Below are 21,592 nucleotides of genomic sequence, written 5' to 3'. Positions count from 1 at the left end.
GCTATTCTTGTTTTTCTTATTCCCAATATTTGATTAATTCGTTGTCCCAAGTATCCACGGTAGCAGGGCGCAGCACTGGCGCGTTCTCTCCCATCAACCCCGCCATGTTGTTGTGACTGGGCGAATCGTAGCTTTCAGCGTCTCGAAGGTACGCTATTGTTACGTGTGCGAGACGCATGACCGCCGTTTTGAAAATTAGACGGGCAGAATCGTGCATGCGTCTACCCGCCCTTGGAAACTTTCTAACGGCAATGTCGCGGTCATTACGCGCCTTTGTGTCACATTGTTTCCCTCCGGAAACGATAGACGGCGGGAGGACAGTGGTCACGCGCATCATGTATCGTACGTGCAAACATTCTCGTGAGATATGGCAATAGTGGTGTTGAACATCGGCAACGTCGCGTTTCAACTCGCAAGTACCTGTTCCTTCCTCAGTCGCTTGTCAACCGTGCGAGTGTGTGGATAGCATTGTTTCCGCGGCACGTAGTCAGAGTTTTCGAAACAAAGAACGCGTCTCATAAAAGATCAGTTACTACGTCGAAGTAATTAACGAAGCAGACGGCTCAACGGGGGAAACGCAAAAGCAGCAGCGTCCGTTTGAGGAAAGAAGCATGGTCAGGAAGAAACAAGTGGACACTGACATTGTTCTCTGAAGAAGTCGAAAAGGATCACAACTCCTCCTCTTCCAAAAAAAACTAAAATGGCGATTTAGAAGGAACCACGTGGGGGAAAAAAAAGAGGTAAGATGAGAATCGAGTACAGTATTGCGTCTCAAATACAAATATACAAAAATAATATTTAAAAAGGGAGAACAGGAGAAAAAAAAAGTTGTTTTGAAGAACATGACTCATGTACGGAGTTGTTGAAGAGAAACTTTTTTTTTTCATTCACAGTAAAGTCAAAAAAGAATCCGTTACGCGTCCTTCCATCGCCGATGGAGATATTTTCGAGATCATTGACTCTTCTACGTTCGCGATATTCGTGATATTATTCGAGATAATTACGATGTTGACGGAATTTTTCGGGATTTTTTTCTCGAATCTTGATACTATTTCTGTTTTACAAAATGTATTGAAGATCATAACAAAATAAATAAAAAGGAAGAGAGAAGCGAAAAATTAATGACATATTTATACTTTCAGGTTTAATTTATATTCTTTCAACATCGTTGAATTCCTCTCGACGGTAGTTATTAACACATAAACAAATACTGCAACTTTCGATAAAAAATAGAATAATTTAGAGTAATTTAAGTTAATAAAGGAAATTATAAACAAAATATCCAAGTTTACTTTTATTTTTTTTAGAAGAAAAAGTATGACGCAAGATGCGCATAGAAACAAAAGCATAAATGTTATCAATTTTCTCATTTCCAATAAATTTTTAATTTTTTTACAGAGACAAACATTTGTTTATTTATTTTCAATTTATTCTGAATCTCTGATTATTTCCTTTTTCCGATTGTCTTTTTTAACGCGCAACGACAAAGGAAGAAAGATAAAAGTTTTATCAGTGATTGAAGTGACAAAGTCGTATTACAGTATTATATTTACGCATAAATATTTTGTTTTTTAAACACGATAGATGAAGTGGTAGTGATGCGTTTTCCTATAAATTAGGCTAAATTACATAACCTATAACTTTAGTTTGCGATGTAAATGTTTGTCTAAACATTGAACTGTTATTGATTATTGATCAGACAAGTTTTAGATAGCATTGTTATTGTTGCTGAAGTAAATTCTGTACACTTTAGTAACAAAAAATAATATTAATAAAATATGTAAAAGATATATTAAATTAAAACATATTACTTTATTCTTCTATTTTAGTGATACTGATTTCTCTAGTTTTAAAAAATTAATTTACATCATCTTGTGATTATAAGATGTTATGATTTTATTTTTCAATGCTGAAATTACCTCATGAAATTGATTAAAACAATAGGTTATTCATTTCAGAACTGCACTGAATTTTGTAGGAACTTTTATTTAAGAGATCTTGCATTGCAAATTTAAAAATGGAGAAATCACATAGAGAAATTCTTAAGCGTTTGAGGAAGAATATAATTGATGATTTGGACATAGATAACGATGTTTTACGACCTTTAAGAGATGAATATATCTTAAAAGAAGAAGATATAAAATTTGTTTACATGGGAGAGACTAAAGAAGCCAGAGCAGCCAATTTGTTAGATATCCTACCACGGTATGTATATTTATTTATTTTTATGTTACATTGCATATATTCATATAGATTTCACATTTTTTTACTTTAATGTTATCGCACTTACTAATAATAATGGCAGTTAAAGAACTTTCTACAAAAGTTGAACAAATTTATTTTTAAAAATCGGTTAAATCAATCTTCAACAGCAGTCACATCATAAATAAATTTGTTCCATTAAAAATCAAACCGAAAACAAGAAATATAAATATAAATATATAATAAATATAAAATTTTTGCAAGAATAAAACAAGTTCGGAGATTTTTAATTTTATTTTAATTCAAATTACTAATTAAACCCTGAAGCTTTATTCTTATACTTACTACATATTCGGAGAAAAGTTATCGTATTTTACAAATTGAACAGTTTAAAAATATTTTCCCCTAAAAATTTAGTGCTTGGATCTGTTTAATTTTTGTAGGAAACTTTTAAATTATTTGTCACAAGTCATTTTTGTTTATTGCATTTTTATTTAACACTGCAGCTTGCACGGTAATCTTATTTCATTAAGTGTTTGTGTTAACATTTTTAAGATGTGGTCCAAGTGCTTTTGATGTCTTTCATCAATCGTTAAAACATCATTATGAATGGCTTAGTGATGAAATAGATATATTGTTAGGCAATTATGAAATAGAAACCAATGGAGAAATAGATTATTATGCTGGGCCTCCTAACATTCCACCTCTTTCTCCATTGACAGTTACCAGAGAAGAAAAGGTATTCTACATTATAATATACTCGTATGATATTAAGATAGATGAGTCATTCCAATTTTATCTGTCGATTGTGGTTATACCCCAATGATAAGATAAAGTTATGAACTATAAGGTATCGATTATCTGACATTCATTTCTACAATATTTATTTTTTATTACAATGTAGATTGCTATAAAAATTTGATGTAATCTTTAATAATATTTTTTAAATAAATATATAATAAAAGTTTTCATAAAAAATTTAAAACTTTAAAAAAATTTAATATTTAATTCAATGTTAGTTATACTATCCAATAACAAGTAAAAATTAGATATAATTCATTATAATAGACAATTTAATTCTTATATAGTTTACTGTTTCTCTTTATGCATACGTATGGAAACATATATTGTGTAAGTTTACATATATTTTGTCACTGTTTTTCATTATATACTTACATATATTTTTGTGTACGGGCATACATGCACTAGTGGTGGATTTTCCATTAGGCCTTCTAGACGTGCATTTAGAGTCCAAATATTAACAATCCACAAATATCACATTGTCTAGTGACTGTAAAGTGTTAAAATTCGCCATTGTATTGCACCATATTTACAATAAATGATATAAATATAATAAAATATTTTGTTATATAAAATAAAAATTATTTGTTATACATGTAATGCATTTGCAGGTTGACCAGTTAAAGATAGCTTTACAACAATTAACCCCTGCAGGATACATTGCACTACATGGCATGAAAGGATTTGGAAAATCGTGTCTAGTTGCCAGTACTCTCAAGGATGCAAAATTAGTGAAAGATTTATTTTCTGTATGATATTTTTTATTAATTATGTTATAGACGCGTATAATATATAATATTGATATATTATATTTTTACATAAAAACATTTTTTAATTTTAGAATCAGATCTACTGGATTAAATTTACATGTGATCGTTCAATTGATGAAGAAATATTAATTCAATTAAACGCACTCTATTACAATGTAAGAAATTTAGAAATCCAACCAGAATCGTTCACTCCATTGGGAAAAGATAATCTAATTCAATATTTGAAACATTATTTTAATAAACAAGATAACTGCAACGCTTTAATGATTCTAGATGACGTTTATGATAAAAAGATTATTAACACTTTTGACTTCAAATGTAAAACTTTAGTTCTTACTGCTGACATTGATGTTGTGCATAACAGAAAACCTATAATAATACAAGTAATATTTTTTATTATGTTTATAATTATTGTGTATTGAAATATATGTTTATTATACTATTGTAATAAAAAATATGTTATTTTTAGATGAATGATGGATTTACAGAAACTGAGACATTAGGTTTATTTGCCAAAGTATTGGAAGTGAATATAAACGAATTGCCTACAGAAGCAAAAAGAATACATGAAGAATGTAAAGGAATGCCGTTATTAATAGCTATGTTTGCTGCACAGTTTGAAGAATTTAAATTCGACATGAGTATACAGCCTGATAGATGGAGATACTACTTGAAATCTTTGAGGAAGAAAGATGCAACAAACAAGTATGAATGTTATTGTAAATAATGTATTGATTATTAAAATTACGTAGTTATTACGGTATCATGTATTACAGAGTAATGAGAGAGTTTCTAGAGAAACAAGAAACTATTTTTGATATATGTATTGAACAACTACAACCAAACTTGAGAAAACATTACGAGAGCTTAGCTGTTTTTTGTGAAGATGTTAACATAACTCCGAAGGTACGTATTATTAAATTTATTCTCAAGACGCATAATCTTTTACGTATATCTTTGATTTTATGTTATATTTACAATGTTTTAGATTTTAGAAATTTTTTGGGAACAAAACATATTTCAAGTTGAGGAATTGATGTTGGATTTGTGCCATAAATCACTTGCAGCCAAAAAGTGGAACAAGGATTTAAAAACTTATATCTATGGTGTACATGATTTGCTACTATCCCATCTTAGAAACAAACGAACTCCCGATGAATTGATACAAATGCACAAGTCTATTATTAAAAAATACCGCAAATATTGTAATAATGATTTTTCAAAATTGCCAGATGATAATTATATTTACTCATATATCGGTTATCATTTGGAGCAAGCACAAATGTTCGAGGAATTTCCGCAACTTTACTTAAATTTTGACTTCATTCAAGCTAAATTAATACATGCGAGCGTGAATGATGTATTGCTAGATTTGAGAAAATATAGAAAATACATTACATTAGACTATACAGACGCTTATGTGAAGAAGATCTCTGATATAGAAAGATTTCTTCAAGAGCAAGCAAGGATTATAGTAGAACATAAACATAAAAAATGTTTAGATATCATTCAAATCGCAATGGATTATCCACATGAGGGCTACATTACGCAAACTGCAAAAAATCTAGCCGTAACAAAACGAGAACATTTGTATTTATCTCATAAGAAAAGTTTCCAATATGCCAATATGCCGTTGACTGAGGAAATATCAACGGATATTTGCACATCATCTTTCACAGATGATCCTGACTTAATCTTGACTGGGAGTACAACGGGTAAAGTAATTCTGTGGGACTCTAAAAACAAGCATCAAAAAATCTTCAATGGTCACAGAGAAGGATATTCTATAAAAAAAATTATTGTGTCTGCGGCTGGTGATTATTTCTTATCGTTAAGCAGTGATGGTATACTGAAGTTATTCTCTCTGACCATAAATGAGAACAATGAAATATGTGATCAGCCTTGGGATATGCACGTTGGGAGCCCACGGCTGAAACAGAATTCACACTCTTTCTTTTTTACAAACTTGGATGGTCAGGATGATAGCTTAACAAAATTCTGGGTGGAAAATGAAATTATAAAGGACATGGCATTTGGTCACGAAGACCAATACATTGCTGCATGCACTGACAAAGCAACGATTCAGGTATTTAATATTTTAATGTTTTGTTTTCTCTTTTTCTGCAATCCACAGCTTCTTGTCAGAAGATGGTGATCTCTTAATCATCTTAATGTAATTTTTTGATGTGCGTTTTTACAATTAGATATACGGAACAGTATTAATGTCAGTTTAATGGCTTAATTAGTAGAAAGACAAGATACATGATGTGACAAGATACTTTTTGTGATTTATTGTCCTTGCTTTTCGAAAGATAACGATCGAATACAACTTAGATGTATCTGATAGATAGGATTTGAACATGGATCTTTGATATGGAGAGTAGACCCACAATCTATTGCGCTACAATCGCTACATTTTTAACGTTTTGTATGTTTTTTTTAAATGATAATCTCGTTCCCTTTCTCGAAATATTCTTCATTAATATTATTGACTAATTAAGATTTGAATATAATATATGTAATATATGATATGTTATTCGTATGATTATTTGTTCAAGTTTCTTATAAATTCTTTTTAAGATATGGGACCGATATGGAAAAATAGTGTTTACTTTGAGGGACTCTAAATAGTAAGTATCATTATATGTATATACGAAAATTGTTATTGATAAGCATATCATGTATGATAACACAGCACGTGTTTGTTACAGTCAGTACATACCGAAAATAGCTTTTACGGCGAATGCTTCTTTACTACATATAATGGACGAGTTAAAGGGTGCTTTTGTTTTGTACTCGAATTGTGGGAATGACTATACTACTTATCGCTATCTCGCTTGTTATAATCTGCAGTTAAAATCTGCAGCTGAAGAAGTCATCTTTTTTCATCATATACCCAAGCGTGACAATTCGTTGATGGTGATTACTAAGAAGGAAGCCATGTACGTAAAATGGTGGTGGGGTGAAGATTGTGTGCATAGTTTCAACAAGCAGACGAAAGGGTACGTCGATAATGATGCAGTGACTTATGTATGCGCAACTATTACATACGATGGTGAATACATAATATTGGCTGATTCTGCGGGTTTTATAAATGTATGGAATACCTATTCTGGATATCAACCAATTGCAACTTATAAAAGTCGTGTCTTATCTTTGGATTCTTACTGGTTGAGAGACGAAGGTTACCACATTGTATGTATTATATATAATATTTTATTAATTTTATATTTAACGAAATTTATAATTATCTTTAAAATGTAATAAATTTTTTTTCCAGATATGTGGAAATGGAAATAGGATGTTATACAGATGGGAACTCCCAGTACAGGAATCAGATGATTTACCAAGGTAAATAATAATGATTATTTATTAGAGATTTGTTAACTATACGAATACGAATCGAATCACGTAAGATTTGATTTGTATCAATGATTCGATTTATTTTGGATAAAATTTTGTCAAATTCGAAAAAAAATGAAATTTTTTGATTCGGTGTCAAAGAACTTTGATTTGCATATCCATTATTTATATTCTCTTTATATATCGATATGTTATTTTTTAACGTTTTAATTAAATCTAATCATATAACATTATCTAATTATATAACGTAATTAAATCTAATATAACACATATAATAATTTTTCTTTTTAAATTAGGAAATGTTTATTTGACGCTGTTGTTGAGCCTTACGACAAAATGGACATTGTAGTTAAAGAGAGCTCTTCAAAGATTATAGTGTCAAATGGAGAAAATATAATAGAATTACAATTTATAGAAGGAAAGATATTAAATTTGCAGCTGTCCGCCGATGGAAAGAAAGCAATATATGTTACGGACCATCAAAGAATTGAGTTGTTTGACACAACAACTGGAATAATCGAGCTCAGCGGAATGTTAGATGAGCCAATCCAGTTTGTAAAAACTATCAATTTATATAATTGTAACATGGTATTATGCAGATTGAAAGACAATAACTTGAAGGTATGTATGTCAATTTATATAATTTTTATTAGTTTATCTTTTTTCCCTGTTTATATAACTATATAGACATAACTATATATAACTATAAACGCATTTTGCTTTATTTATAATTTTAATTATAAAATTTATAATTTTAGTTGTAAATTATAATTGTAAAACCATAACTATAAAAGATTTAGAGATGGTCTATTTATCCAATTATCCATTATCATGGAATTTTTTTTATAATGAAACAATATTCTACCATTTATTTCTTAAGCGAGGTGACGGGGACGAGAATTAAACTGTAGTATTTCGCTTGAAACAAGTGCTTCATCACTGACTTAAATCAGCTCGAAAATTATATACTCAATTTTGTAATACTAAATAATTTCATTAACGTTTTGATTAATATGTCACAGATATGGCAACACTTTAAATCAGGAACTGATACAAAAGTATTTGGAATCGATACTAAAACAGAAGCCATTAATGATGTTCATATAATAAACGGCAATCATGCCGTAGCAATAACGCAGAATGGCACGATAACAATATGGCATATGCATAATGTGCCTTGGCAACTAATAAGCCAAGTAAATCTACTTAATCCGCTTTCACACATTTCATTCAGTTGTTTAAGCTACAATCAAACTTACTTAGCAATTTTGAATGAATCGTGTCGTTTAACATTATTATACATTAACTATGATGACACAGCGGCATCGTCGACGTGTATAGAAATTGATGAACGGCCATGTTTTACGCATATTTTTGCACAGAAAACGACTTGTTGTGATATTTCAAAAAATGAACGATATATCGCCGTTGGTTTTGAATCGGGACAAATTTCTGTAAGCTTGTTTTTGAGGTTATGATCAATTAATTTGTGTAGCACGAATTTGATATCGTTTGCTTTTCGTTTTTAGATTATCGACATACAGAAGCAATCTGAGATCAATCTGTTATCTTTCCACGCTAATTCCATTACGCAATTGAGTTGGGCTCCAGTTAACATAGATATTCCAATTTTATTGTCATTGACAAGCGATGAAATAGTTTGGTGGAATGTTGCTCTAGCAAAAAACAACACGAGAAGAAACCTAAAGATTATACGAAGAAGTCGAATGGGCATTACCCGCAGTATAAGTACTCCTTCGTTCAGTACGAATACATTTTTCGATCCACAAATGTCAAACAGTCGAAGCATAGATGTCGGTGTATCGAATTTACAAAACGATAAAACATCGAGTGCCAGCATTACGAATATCGTTAACAGTACAACTGAATATTGGAAAAATAAAATAGGCAAAAATCCCGAAGTACCAGAATTACTAGCGGTTGTCGAATTACCACCAAGCCGTAATCCAAAAGTATGTATTTCTCCAGATTTCACTAAATTTGTTACGGTTGACATGTACGGATCTGTCAATACATTTAAACTGATTGATTATACTAGTTCTATCTCGAGTATAGACTGATTATAAAATTAATTATTGCTATATTGCATTGCAATATAGATGGATATATCGTAGAAAATTAAAAGACGAAACTATATGTTAATACATAGTTTGAATAGAAATATGTCAATACATAGTTCGTCTCTACATGTATGCCTCATTTCTATTGATAGAAAATTGTAGGCTTGATATACAAATATACAATGATATAGATTGAATTAAAGGGCACAAATTAATGTGTCATCTTAATGATCATATATATATATATATATTAGGAGACATGTTTTATATTGCCACACATGTGCTCAAACTGAAGTTGATGAAAAGTATATATCTATTTATAGTAATGTCCTTTACTGCCACTTGCATTTAACAAAAAGTTAACTCCAATTTATTACTTATGTAAAACAAATTTTTACATACATTTTTTGTACAATTTTTAAAGTAAAATTTTTTACTATATATATATATATATATATATATATATATATATATATATACATACATATATACATGACAAAGATACTGTTATAGTATATTATATAAAAAATAGCTTTTTTGTACATTTACAGTTTGTCGTGCAAGATTGTATGATCAATTACTCATATTCTCTTAAGTTTTTAAAATTCTCGAAACTTCTCATGATTTGAAAAATTATTAAATGTACTATCATTTAATATAAAATATTAAGAGAATCTTAATTTGAATTATCGCCAATATAAGGTAGAAAATTCTCCAAATAATTTATAGAATTGAACAATTTTACATGTTTAAAGCATACAAGAATATAGATCGAGGGATTAAGATTAGAAATTAAAAAATTATACATATAGATAATTTTATTTTTTTATTCTTAAACTTGAATATCTCGATTTAGTTTGTATTTTAAACATGTAAAAAAGTTTTCAATTTTATAAAGCCCAAATTCAGAGAATTTTACAATGTCAATAATTTTATTAATTTACGATTCTCTTAACATGTGATTGTATGTGAAATCATTAAAATTATTGAAATCATTACTAAAGATACAGAGAAATATTAGGCAATAATTAATAAAAACGAACATGTATTCTTGTATAACAGACTGTATGTATTTGTGCCATCTGTAATTATATAATATATATTTTTTAAGCTGCCAAAAATATACAAACGCATTTCTGTACTCTTGCATTTAACTGAACATTTATAAATGCTGTAGCATTTTCTACTGGATCTATATAACATAGAAAATATTAGTTTAACAATTTAAGCAAGTATTGTGATTGTTAGTGCATTTTTTGAAATTGCAATAATTTTGTGTATATAGATTATTTACATATATACTTTTCATTATTGTTTAATGATTGTTGGAAGAAAACAATTACTAATTTTAAGAGAAATTTGAATTATTTTTGTATATATTGATATCGATCAAATAATTATTATTTTAAGTTTTCATGCATGATATCATGCAGAGATAATATTTAAATAAATTTCCTTCAAAAAAATTATAAAATGTCAAAAATAGAAAAATTTATTTCGATGTATATGTTATATTACATTACATATTACATTAATTTGCTTTTTTCCTATATATAATCAAAATTATCGCAATTCTGTAACTACATTTTAAATAACTTTAGAAGAAGTAATTACGTTTATATCAGTGATGAAAAATGTATAGATATATACAGAAACATTTGAAGTCAATTGTGATCATGTATATAATTTATATAAAAATGTAATTAAGTTAGGCATATTATTTGGATGAATAAGCTTACTATAGTATAGTATTTTTTGTATAAAATACTTTTTAAACATGTTTTTTATACCAATTGTATTAAAAATATGAAACTAAGACTGATGACATGACAGTTCATGAATTATACTGTATCCATCCAGTCAAATAGTTGCCATGTTCGTGCATACATATACATATGTGCATGCAATATATACAATATCAATGTAACAATATTACGTAATCCTACGTAATAATCTTTAATCATAAGAAAATTGTAAACTGTAATTACATATAATTCATGTGCCTTATGTAAAATATATGATATAAGTAATAATGGAGCAAAGAAATATGTGCAAAAATCACACAATTTTATATATCTATTTTGAAGACATGCGTGATATATTAGATATATAATATAATTCTTTATTCTCTTCAGCAATACATGCCAAGAAAGAGAGATATATTAGATGTATTAAATGACGTCTTTAAACATCAAAGCTCTGTTGTGATTATCACTTTGCTTCACTTATTCTTAATCGTAATTATTTTAATACTCGAAAGAGTCGAGAGAGATTTAGAGTGAACATCAGATCGTGTCCTATAGTTATATAAGAAATTGCAGTTTCCACTATCGATAAGATCTTTTTATACGGATTCCGTTTTTTAATTTTTTTATGTTTCCAATCTTTCGGCTCCTTTGACTTTCTGTTGGCGTCATAAAATGACAGTCGAGCCTTTTGATCTCGCCGAATTATCGCACTAACAGAAAGTCGAACTTTAGTTGATCTCACATATTTTTCTACTTTTCTACTACTACATTTAGAGGACAGTTTACTACATCTCAGTAAAAATCTTATATGTATATACAGGGTTGTGATGTGCATTTATATTTTTTTTTGTATGTAAATTATAAATTGTATGTAATACGCACAGATTGTATCTAATTTAAACATCTTCCTATGTTTATACTGTCTTAATGACTGTAATGAATCAAATTTTATAAAAAGTTTAATTTTATTATCATATAGATTTTATAATAACAAAAAACAAATTGTAATGTACGAATATTCGCAGGATATTTCGTTTTTCTTCCGATGAACGATTAGATACAAATCTGTTTTTGATTTCACGCAATGTGAGCGTAACCAATTACAAGCTGTTAGAACCGGCATAATTAGAAAATTGGGCGACGCAATTAATCATGCAATTATTTATATTTTACAATCTACATTCTGATGTCGAGCTTAAGTTTTAACCTGTATTTTACTTGTACATTATTTCTAATATAATATGTTTATTATCCTGTTATGAAAATATGTAGATATAATAAAAAGTGTGTACATACGCAACAATTTGCTTTTTATATGCGATCCTTTTTATTACGTCGAGATACGTAATTTAATAACGAATTATTTAAATTATTATCTTTCAATCTTTGGCATCCATATTTCCGTTTTTCTGTAAATACATCCATTTTTCTGTAAATATTATCCGGCATTATAATAAACATTTATAAAAATGTCGTGGAAGAAATGTATCGTATTTTATTAATAGAAAATTTAATCGACGACAGAGTCGTCGACTTGGCGAACATCCGAGTTGGAACTTTTGGGGCCAATGTCAACAAGCACACCTGTGCAAGGTCGCTTATTGAAATACTCCTATGCCATTTAAAATACATATGTACAAATACATACACAATCAAGTTCGATCATTTATTAAAAAATGTTATTTATATGTATTTTGAAAAATCCAGCATACTTTTCTCTAATAATTCTTTATTTTTTCAGCATCATCTTATTATCTATAAGATTTTGTGTAAAAAGTCCTCATTGAAATTTATCAATTACATGATGAAAATCTATTTAAAATGCGTGACGATTGAGAGGCATATACTTCCTATCTTATCACTTCCTATCTTATCACAATTTTCTATGACTTCCTTATAACTTTATCTTATCATAACATTTTAACTTGTAATGTACTAATTTAAATTTTAAATTTAAAAAATGAAATATTCAAGATCTATGAATTGAGATGTAATAGTATAAATTTTTTACTTTGAAATGTTGCAGAAATTTTACTAAATATTCTTTTTTATTAAATATTTGAATTTAAAAAATTTTGATGAGCTATTTACATGAGCATATCGCCTTAAAATTTTCAAAGAGGAAAATACTCTCATAAATTTTCTCGAGCGTAATTTGCGAGCTTTCAATTTAGATTTCAAAATTTAACGTCTGGAGAAAATAAAATGTAACTTCAAAATTCGTGGTTTTTAATAAAAGTTCATATATGCACAAACTTTCGATCATCTATATTTATACGTGAGATCAGCTTCGCGGTCATTCCCGGGTCCCCACCCCCCTTTTTCCCCCGTTGCTTTCGGAGCAGCATCGTGTTTGCCGAGCGCGTAGATTTCGGTGGCTGCGGTGGTGGCTAGAAATATTTAAAGTCTGGCGCGTATACTCGTCCATCTTCGACGTAGTCTCAACGGGGAGCCACTACTCCAACTACTCCCGTCCATGTGACCCGCAAGGACTAGCAGGGACGTCGGCGAGCGGCGAGAAGGTCGAGGGGAACAACCGCGCGAGCGTCGCCGCGACCAATCCGCACACTTGGCGTTTCTCGGTCGCAGCGTGCGGATCCCGCGACTGCTCGTTAACCACCACTTGCCGCTATTTCCCGCGATCGCGTTCAATTTCCGATTACACGCCGAGTTTATTCGCACCCGTCCGTCGACTGCCCCCCCCGAACACTAGCCATGTCAGTGATCTACAGGAATTCGATGAACGCCATCGGCAAGTTCGTGCCCGAGAGCATCCAGCCTCTGTGGAAACATCCAGCTGGTTAGTAAAGTAGAGCGGTCGATCGTCGCGTCGAGCAGGTGGCACGTGCCACGAGTGGGTGTGCTGTGTTTGTGTCTGTGTGCGTGTGTGTGGTGTGTGATGGGCTGAGAGAAATGAGTGAGGCGCCGGATGTGACGTGGTTTTCTAGACAAACAATACCTTTTTCCCCCCTCTCCGAGATTGATGACCTGGATCGGTTGCTTTGTGGTATTTTTGGATTTTATATCAGTCACCGCGAGTAATCGCGGATTAATTATTATTAATAATTACCGGGTTTTGTTATTGATAGTTAGCCGCAGCCACGATAAGTTAGTACAACGCGGAAATGTCCCTAATCACAATTCTCTCTCGTCGTTTATCGACTAGCGATGCAAACACTTTTTTTTCCGCATATTGATATCGTAAGACTTGGCGGTTTGCCGACGCCGAATAACAAACACTCTGCGCCTTATAATGCAGCCTCCTCGAGGTCGCATTCTTAAATTAGTTCACGTATCTACATTATGGATTAATGAATACGTCGCTCGCTTCAATTTCCATTTCGTGGCTTAGTCTACTTTTCCACTTTGTATTTTTCATATCATTCGTTTGCTGATCGAGCCGAAGCTCATTGACTTGATAATATTTTCCCTCAGTCTACACGAAAACAATATAACGTTTACGATTTTATTATTTTAAACGAATCTTCAAGTTTACGCGTATCTGGCGTGATGAAATTAATCCGTAATAGATATAACACTTGTTAGTATATAAAGAAAGGTAAACAAAAATTTCCGATAAATTGTTCATAGTAAAAGAATTATATCAGTGGTCAGAGAAAGTGTTGAATTTATCTTGCATTTATCTCATCACGCCAGATACGCGTGAAGTTACAAACTGGTCCGATATCACCTGATGATGTTGACTTTTGTTAATTAGATTAGCGTTAATACTATTATATCTCATAATTACTAATTATATAATTTACTTGTAAATAAATTTAAGGAGCTATATGCATCTAAGATTAACAGATTTAGATTGGACTTTGAGATTTTTTTTTTAATTAATTTTAAAGTTAAAAAATTATTACACGTATCAGTATGTACTTTTATCTATAATTTCTGCAATTTTTATTATACAAAATTCTTAAAATTGCAAACTTGGTAGTGATGTTTGTAATGCAATCACATTGGTTTTCGAAATATATTAATTACTGTTTTCTAAAACATACACTGAAAAAAAAAGAGTCTTGTTGAACTAATTAGAAATGTGGTAGATTTAACCAGATTTTGGTTGAACCTATAATACAATATTTCCAATTAGTTTAACAAGACACTTTTTCAATGCAATTTTGATAAAAATTTTAGGAAATAAAAGACAGTGTTTTAAAAATCGATGTGATATAATATTACATAATATAACAGAATTAGATACAAGATCCCAATAGCCGCGAGAATATCCGCGTATGTATTTATTTTGCAACTTACGGTTGTCTCATTTTCTGTTAACGTGGCTTTTCGCGTAGGTGCCAAATCAGACGAAGCGATCGCATCTTCACCGAATTGTAATGCAAATGACACACGACTTTGTGTCTGTGTCAAAGTTACTCTGACGAATTTACTTAAACTATTAGAGCGGAAGCTTGAATAGATGAAGCGAATAGAGTCAAGGGTATATATGCTGCAACGGGAACGCATCAATAACCGGGTTGGCATTTGATTACAGTGGGACTGTACTTTGAAGCTGGCACTTTTTGTATTATTTGCTTTTTTTACATTGTATAGAATTTAATATATTTTTTATATTAATATATATATATGGAAGGAACACTTGCTAAACCATTCAAAAATTTAGCTGGAAATAAATCTGAAAATATTTTTATTATATCACCAAAATATTCAACGCGATTATTAGAATGTCAAAACTGTTTACAGCATTGCTTATCATATTTGAGCGTTCCTCATAATTGCTTTGAGATGGTCTAACAAAATTATTTTTAACTTTGTATTTAGCTAAATTTTTAAGTACCATAGTAAAATCATTCTTTCCGTGCATGTATTCCGACATTACGAATGTTTTTTGTTATATTTTACAATTTGTGTTAATTGCTACGAACGTTGAGCGCCTTGAAAAAATCGTATAAAAGATAATTAAACCTAAATATCAGTAAATACCAGTTAAAGTATCTTATGTCGATGGGTGTTTTTTTTAGGTCCACAGACCATCTTCTTCTGGGCACCGGCCTTCAAATGGGTTAGTAACAATGCTTTCATTCTTACGATATCAATATTGTTGACCCGTGTCACGATTCTAAAAGGTTAGTCAAGTAAATGAATAGGAAAGATTCGAAACACTCAAACAGCGTTACATAAGTACAAAACATAGATTTTCGTAATGAATTTTTAATCAAGAAAACTTTTCCTTTTTAGCTTTACAATACTTTACTGTTACTATTTTAGTTTCTTTTTTATTATTTTTTAAATGCGTCAAATATTACGTGATTGAATGACTTGTTTGTATGCAAATACATAATTTTATTTCAAGGCAATTGCGTAATATAAGTTGGCAAATAGTTACGTTAGTGGAATACTCGATCCGCATACTATGTTTATTTCTATTATAATTATCTGTTGCAATTTAATAAATATATGACCAATTTTAGAAACAAATAAGCATATGTTTTTTATCTTTTGAACAAAAAAATTTTCATGCTTAAAATCCAGTCATGAAACATTTACTTTAACTGTATGATATTTTATATATGCTGTAAAGCGTGAAAACGAACATAAATATAAATGATATAAATATCAATCTTATGATTCATAATATTACAAACATGGAACAATTTACTCAATTGTCGTTCCACTATTTATGTCTGTCCATTGGCTTTATATTATTTTATTTTTACATGTATGTAGAAAAAATGTAAAAGAAATAAAATATTGATTAAATCAACATAAAAAGTTTCCAAATAGATTGATTAAACTTAAAACAAACATAACGCGATATATTACTTGAGATTCGTTGATTTTTATTTTCAAGCGCGTGCACACGATATAAAAATAGAAGATAAGACTAACTAAAATATAAATATGCAAATATGCAAATGATTCTTTTTATAATTTGTAGGGTCTCGTAATCGCCGGCCTCGGTGACTTGCAGAGGCCAGCGAACAAAATCTCCGTCAGCCAATCTTGTGCCTTAGGCATCACGGGATTGATCTGGACCAGATACTCCTTAGCCATCACGCCGAAGAACTGGAGTCTCTTTAGCGTGAACCTTTTTGTTGCGTTTACGGCCATATACCAAATAACGAGAGCCATGAGGTAATCATTTCGGTTTAATATTCTCAAGTCATATTGTAAAATTCTATAAGATTCATGCTTCGATGATTTTTTTCTATATCTTACGTTATCGTTTTTTAAATGTTTTTTTTAACATAGAAACGAGTTGTCAACTATTTTATAAAAATCTCGTTTCTGCAGAGTTCTTGTAATTCTGATTGCAAGAATTAAGCGAGTTTGTCAACATTTTTCCGGTTTTGCTCACGGCCTTTTGCATAATTTATATCGTTCGATGTTGCGAATCTGCCTCTAGCTACTCTCTCTCTTCTTCTCTCTTTCTCTTCTCTCTCTTTGAGAGCTTTGATTTTACCGAATTAATATTTGTCACAGGTATCAGCGTCAGGAAGCAGCTTTGGAGGCAGCGAAGACGAGCCCATCAGCAGCTCACTGACGATAAATATATATAGATATAGATATAGATATACATTCCTAGGAAAAATGAATATTGGCGCTGCGACGTTATCGCGTCGCTTGATTTAAATAATAATCTTCGTTACTTCGCGTTTAAAATGTTATTATTTAGGGACGAGCAGTCTAGTGATGTTTAAAGTATCTGACCAATATGTCTTAATGATGAACAAGAAAAGTAGATTGGTGATGTATATATAAAATATACGTATTAAGTTACATTACTGGCTCAAACTTTCAAAATCATAAAGATATTGTATAATTCGATTTATTCGCGATCGAGTTTCTAGCACGTAGTTTTTAATGAAACAAATTAACATTGTCTCATTGAACTCCAAAAAGGATATCTGATTAACGATTTTATAATGTCTTCGCAGTACCTATTAGATCCGTTACAATATTCCATACACTGAGAAAAAGTCAATTAAGTTGATAAATTTAATCAAATTAACAACTTTTCTTAGTGTATAGAATTTGTCGAAAGGAACGTAATAAATTATACGTGAAGTCAATTGACTTGGTGCCAAAACTGTGATATGTATGACGTAATTCAATTCGGATACTATGCGGTCAATATTGTACACTGTGGGTGGATAAAAAATACTACTAGAAGGTTCACAGGTTCCATACAGAGTCTTGACCGAGAAGAGTCAGGTGACAACATGATTGTACTATGTATTTGTCTGTTACGAACTACGTATGTTCTACCTCGAGATACTCACGGTGCGTCAGCATGACATATCAACGTTGCGCGGCGCTTCGAAGAGAAGCGGATATATAAAGTGTTATATGTATCATAACATTTTAGTTAATATTGTTGTAACGGCGTCGCTTCGAGTTGAAATAAAACTGCAGATATTTTTAATGTTACTGTGTTGTGTAATATAACGATCGACACCCGAGGCACGAGATTCAGCGTGACGTAATTGCCGAGAGGTAAAACATATTTGACATTCAATTGTGCAGGTGTTATAGAAATAATGGTAAGTTATCGGATAATAAAACGGCATTTACCAGCAACTTTTAAAACGCGGGACCTGATGTCGCGATTTAATATCGGAAATAATGTATCATCATCTCATAGCCTCGTGGAAAGCTGAGCATAGATATTTCACGTCACGATCAAAGTAAGGTAGACATTTCGTCTGATTAATGAGTCTTAATTACGCTTCCGTGACGATGTTAACGTGATACTATTCGACAGGTATGTCACGGAGATTAAGAAGAGATATTACGAGAGGAAATACAAATTCGCCACGTATGTTCACAAAAATGTGTATTTGCATAATCGCTTTCATATTTTATTAATTTATCTATATTAATTAAATATCTACCGCAAGGCGTTTAAACGTATTGGAGTAAAATATGCCTTTGTCGATAATTTTTGCTATTGCTCAAATCTACGCTATATATATTTTGCATTTTTTATTTGAAACATATGCACAGAAGATAAAAAATAATATTGAAAGTTACACATCGTTATTTTTCTTCGTAGTTTCATTCCCCAAAGGGGATTAAATTTTCAACTTTAACGCTTCTCTATTACAAATTCAGTTTAAATTTTCCGAGAATATTGACTTTGAGCCAAGATTACGCTTTTCAAAGTTCGTCACAAAATTGTGATTAAAATATGTTGCATCGTTAAGGAAAGCAATTTGTTTTCTTATACATATATTTTTCTTATACATATATTTTTTAAAAGACGAGTTACTCATAATATATTCATAAGAGTAAGATACATTTCGATGTATAAGACCTGTTCTATTTTAATAAATATTTTCCAGTTTTTATTTTTTTTTTCTTTATTTCTCTGACGCAAAAAGGAAAAAAGGAAGGATGCAAAGAAATTCAGCAAAAAAGCCTGTAGATTCATGGAAAAAATACACGAAAAAAAAAAGAGCGATTACAATAAACGCAACAGATCGCCGCCTGATTTTCGTCATCAATCTCCTATTATTATGTTGACAGATTTCGAATAAATGGGAATTTTGTCAACGTGACTCAGCGTGACTCGTATCGATTCTGTCGCCCTTCTCGCGTTAATTCGTCGTTTACGGGCCAACGAATCTGACTTCTGTCGTCAAATTACAATCGATCATCTGGAGAAGCAGCATCCATTATTTCGGAGAATCGTCTCGCGCATTGTCCATCGTAAAGCGCGATTTCTGCGTGCGGGCCGAAAATCAGGCGGCGCGCGTCGCGCGGCGCGTGCAATCGATGGTTGGCGATAGTTCGCGGGACGGCCGCGCAAGGCCGGCCGGCGTTGTCGTCGCGACGGGTGCGCGACGCGAGTTGCGCGCGTGCACGTGCCGCTTACGCAGTTTGTGGCTGCGCTGTCGTGAGGACGGACGAGGTATCCTTACATCCGTCGTCGCTCCGGTCCGCGAGGGCTTCGGTGACGGTTGCGCCCGATTCCGGCGAGAAACGTCGTCATTCGGTCAAGGGGGGGGAAGTGAGAACGAGAGAGAGGAGTAGACTTCAGCGGAGCTCGCCGACGCACGTCGCAAGATGTTTTCCGGCCTGACGAATCAGGTGTCCAACTGGATGGGAAAGAAGCCCGAGAACGGCGGCGAGGAGACACCCGCCGAGGTGCCCAAACCGACCTCGCCGGACGTCGAGACCAGCGCGGATCTCGAGAAAAAGAACAATACCAGGTACGTCGCACTTGTCCCCGTGCCATAACCTGCAACATCGTCGTAACGGGACGACGGGGGGGTGGGGAAGGAGGGAGGATGGCAGAGGGGGAGGGACAGGTCGTCTGCTAGCTTCCCCCGCGACGATACGCCACGGGTGTTTTTCGCGAATTCCGTTTCGCGTTTCTTTCGCCGCGAATGTCATGCGTGCTCGCCGAACTGCGTGAACTGCGTCGCGAACTGTCAACCGTGAAGTCAGCCGCGAATCGATCCTCCCACGCTCTGCGTAGCCGCGGTTTCCACTCTCCCTGCCGCCGCTGCCGCTTTGTCAACGAGACAATTGACAAAAAAATTCGAAAGCCGCAACGAGAATCCAGCGATGTCCGATATCCGGATGTTGCCCATCCGCACGGACAAGGAGTTGATCCTGGAACTCGAGCGGAAATTGTCGCGAATGTACAACCGGAAAGATCGTTACCGCACGTACATACAACGTCTAGTGGAATTAACGAGCTGTGTAAGTCGTAATCGCTCGACCGCCAGCTCGCCATTCTGTGCGATTTCTCCCTCGGGTTTTTTTTCTTCAGCGAGAAAACTCGCAACGTTTTTATAGCTGGCGGCATAACCTCCTCGCCTCGGAGGAGGATGCGAATTTCGTGATTAGATCAATAACGTCCCGACTTACGTAAACCCTAGCGCGACGCGGCGATATCCCGCGCGCGGATCGCGACGTCAGATTTTTACGGTTGAATCTCGCCGACCCACGCTCGCATTTCCGTTTCCTCCTTCGACCATATTTTTCGCGCCTCCGCAGATTTTTGCCTCGCTCCTCCTCCTCCGAGCTAGCTCGAGCATAAGTGCTTTTGATTTTGTTTTAAGTAACGTTTACGAACGAACGAGTCTAATGCCTGAACGATGTTTCCTCTTTTCTTTTTATTCGCGCACCTGTCTACATTTAATTTTTGTACCGTTACAGTTGAGATTGTGGTATATCAAGTATATAATAATTTAAAATAATATAATTTGTATATAGCATAATTATAAAATATGTTATCATATATATTATATATTTATTAATATCTATTAGTATCTTTTTATACATTGATTTTTTCCAAAGTTATATTATTTGAAATCTATATTATTCGTTTTTACATAGGACGTGGTCCTATGTAAACATAATAACTTTATTCGTGTCTATTTGTATGCACACCTGAACGATTACTTATTCTATCGTGAACATTTGTCGATAAATATTTGTCATTGACAAATGGAACGCGGATTGTAGGATCAATGTTTTGGGACATTTTAAAGCGATAATGTTGACATCTTGGACTCTGACAATCGGACGAGTTATCTCGTATTGGTGTAGTCGTTCAGTCGTTCAGTCGTTCATCTGTCTGCTCGATAAAAATCATAACAAACGCAGTTTTACGGTCACAGTCCTCGTACGATGCACGCTGCCG

At 32.6% G+C, this 21,592-nt stretch overlaps 3 protein-coding genes and 1 long non-coding RNA gene across 14 annotated transcripts in view; 3 read left to right on the top strand and 1 right to left on the bottom strand.

Annotated features, from left to right (window-relative positions):
* Nucleotides 1–600: 600 nt before the first annotated feature.
* On the top strand, nucleotides 601–9,600 carry LOC105830371 (apoptotic protease-activating factor 1). Of its 7 annotated transcripts, none has more exons than XM_028193773.2 (14): nucleotides 601–740; nucleotides 1,959–2,205; nucleotides 2,925–2,941; nucleotides 3,658–3,752; nucleotides 3,845–4,156; nucleotides 4,243–4,478; nucleotides 4,550–4,679; nucleotides 4,762–5,859; nucleotides 6,354–6,403; nucleotides 6,485–6,968; nucleotides 7,054–7,124; nucleotides 7,433–7,757; nucleotides 8,159–8,590; nucleotides 8,666–9,599. In XM_028193773.2, the coding sequence occupies exons 2-14, from the start codon at nucleotides 2,018–2,020 to the stop codon at nucleotides 9,215–9,217; spliced, it is 3,990 nt and encodes a 1,329-aa protein (XP_028049574.2). In that variant the 5' UTR covers nucleotides 601–740; nucleotides 1,959–2,017; the 3' UTR covers nucleotides 9,218–9,599. The 7 variants fall into 7 exon arrangements, with proteins under 7 accessions (XP_028049574.2, XP_012525104.1, XP_036149289.1 ...); XM_012669650.3 differs by having other exon boundaries at nucleotides 2,758–2,941; nucleotides 3,624–3,752; XM_036293396.1 differs by having other exon boundaries at nucleotides 647–740; nucleotides 1,957–2,205; nucleotides 2,758–2,941; nucleotides 3,615–3,752.
* A 1,975-nt stretch (nucleotides 9,601–11,575) lies between these two features.
* On the bottom strand, nucleotides 11,576–15,950 carry LOC114255332. The gene is made up of 2 exons (XR_003626623.2): nucleotides 15,232–15,950; nucleotides 11,576–12,394 (listed from the first exon to the last, which is right to left on the bottom strand). It is a non-coding gene; the product is annotated as an uncharacterized LOC114255332 (long non-coding RNA).
* Nucleotides 13,451–18,366, top strand: LOC105834997 (mitochondrial pyruvate carrier 2). 2 transcript variants are annotated; one of them, XM_012677909.3, is made up of 4 exons: nucleotides 13,451–13,765; nucleotides 15,957–15,997; nucleotides 16,874–17,070; nucleotides 17,419–18,366. In XM_012677909.3, exons 1-4 carry the CDS (start codon nucleotides 13,681–13,683, stop codon nucleotides 17,477–17,479), a joined length of 384 nt encoding a protein of 127 aa, XP_012533363.1. In that variant the 5' UTR covers nucleotides 13,451–13,680; the 3' UTR covers nucleotides 17,480–18,366. The 2 variants fall into 2 exon arrangements, with proteins under 2 accessions (XP_012533363.1, XP_028049523.1); XM_028193722.2 differs by lacking the exon at nucleotides 13,451–13,765 and adding an exon at nucleotides 13,790–13,972.
* Nucleotides 18,367–19,795: 1,429 nt separating this feature from the next.
* The window catches only part of LOC105834996 (synapse-associated protein of 47 kDa), a 70,278-nt gene continuing 68,481 nt past the window's right edge, over nucleotides 19,796–21,592 (top strand). For 2 of the 4 annotated variants that reach the window (XM_012677907.3, XM_012677908.3), the window contains exon 1: nucleotides 19,797–20,150. In XM_012677907.3, coding sequence (XP_012533361.1) covers nucleotides 20,005–20,150 — 146 coding nt within the window. In that variant the 5' untranslated portion in view covers nucleotides 19,797–20,004. Of the gene's footprint in view, nucleotides 20,151–21,592 lie in introns of all 4 variants that reach the window. The other 2 variants (XM_012677906.3, XM_036293151.1) reach the window with 2 other exon arrangements.

Source organism: Monomorium pharaonis, chromosome 10, assembly GCF_013373865.1.
Source record: "Monomorium pharaonis isolate MP-MQ-018 chromosome 10, ASM1337386v2, whole genome shotgun sequence".
Lineage (NCBI taxonomy): Eukaryota > Metazoa > Arthropoda > Insecta > Hymenoptera > Formicidae > Monomorium > Monomorium pharaonis.
Note: the sequence above shows the minus strand (reverse complement) of the source record. Positions and strands in the feature narration are given on the sequence as shown.

Bases quoted from the DNA above. Each gene is read 5' to 3' on its own strand.
- LOC105830371 (XM_036293396.1), top strand. From the start codon at position 2,018: ATGGAGAAATCACATAGAGAAATTCTTAAGCGTTTGAGGAAGAATATA. The intron at 4,479-4,549 runs GTATGAATGTTA...CATGTATTACAG, and splicing joins AAGAAAGATGCAACAAACAA to AGTAATGAGAGAGTTTCTAG. The intron at 6,404-6,484 runs GTAAGTATCATT...TGTTTGTTACAG, and splicing joins ACTTTGAGGGACTCTAAATA to TCAGTACATACCGAAAATAG.
- LOC105834997 (XM_028193722.2), top strand. From the start codon at position 13,879: ATGAGTGAGGCGCCGGATGTGACGTGGTTTTCTAGACAAACAATACCT. The intron at 15,998-16,873 runs GTTAGTAACAAT...TATAATTTGTAG, and splicing joins GGGCACCGGCCTTCAAATGG to GGTCTCGTAATCGCCGGCCT. The intron at 17,071-17,418 runs GTAATCATTTCG...TATTTGTCACAG, and splicing joins CAAATAACGAGAGCCATGAG to GTATCAGCGTCAGGAAGCAG.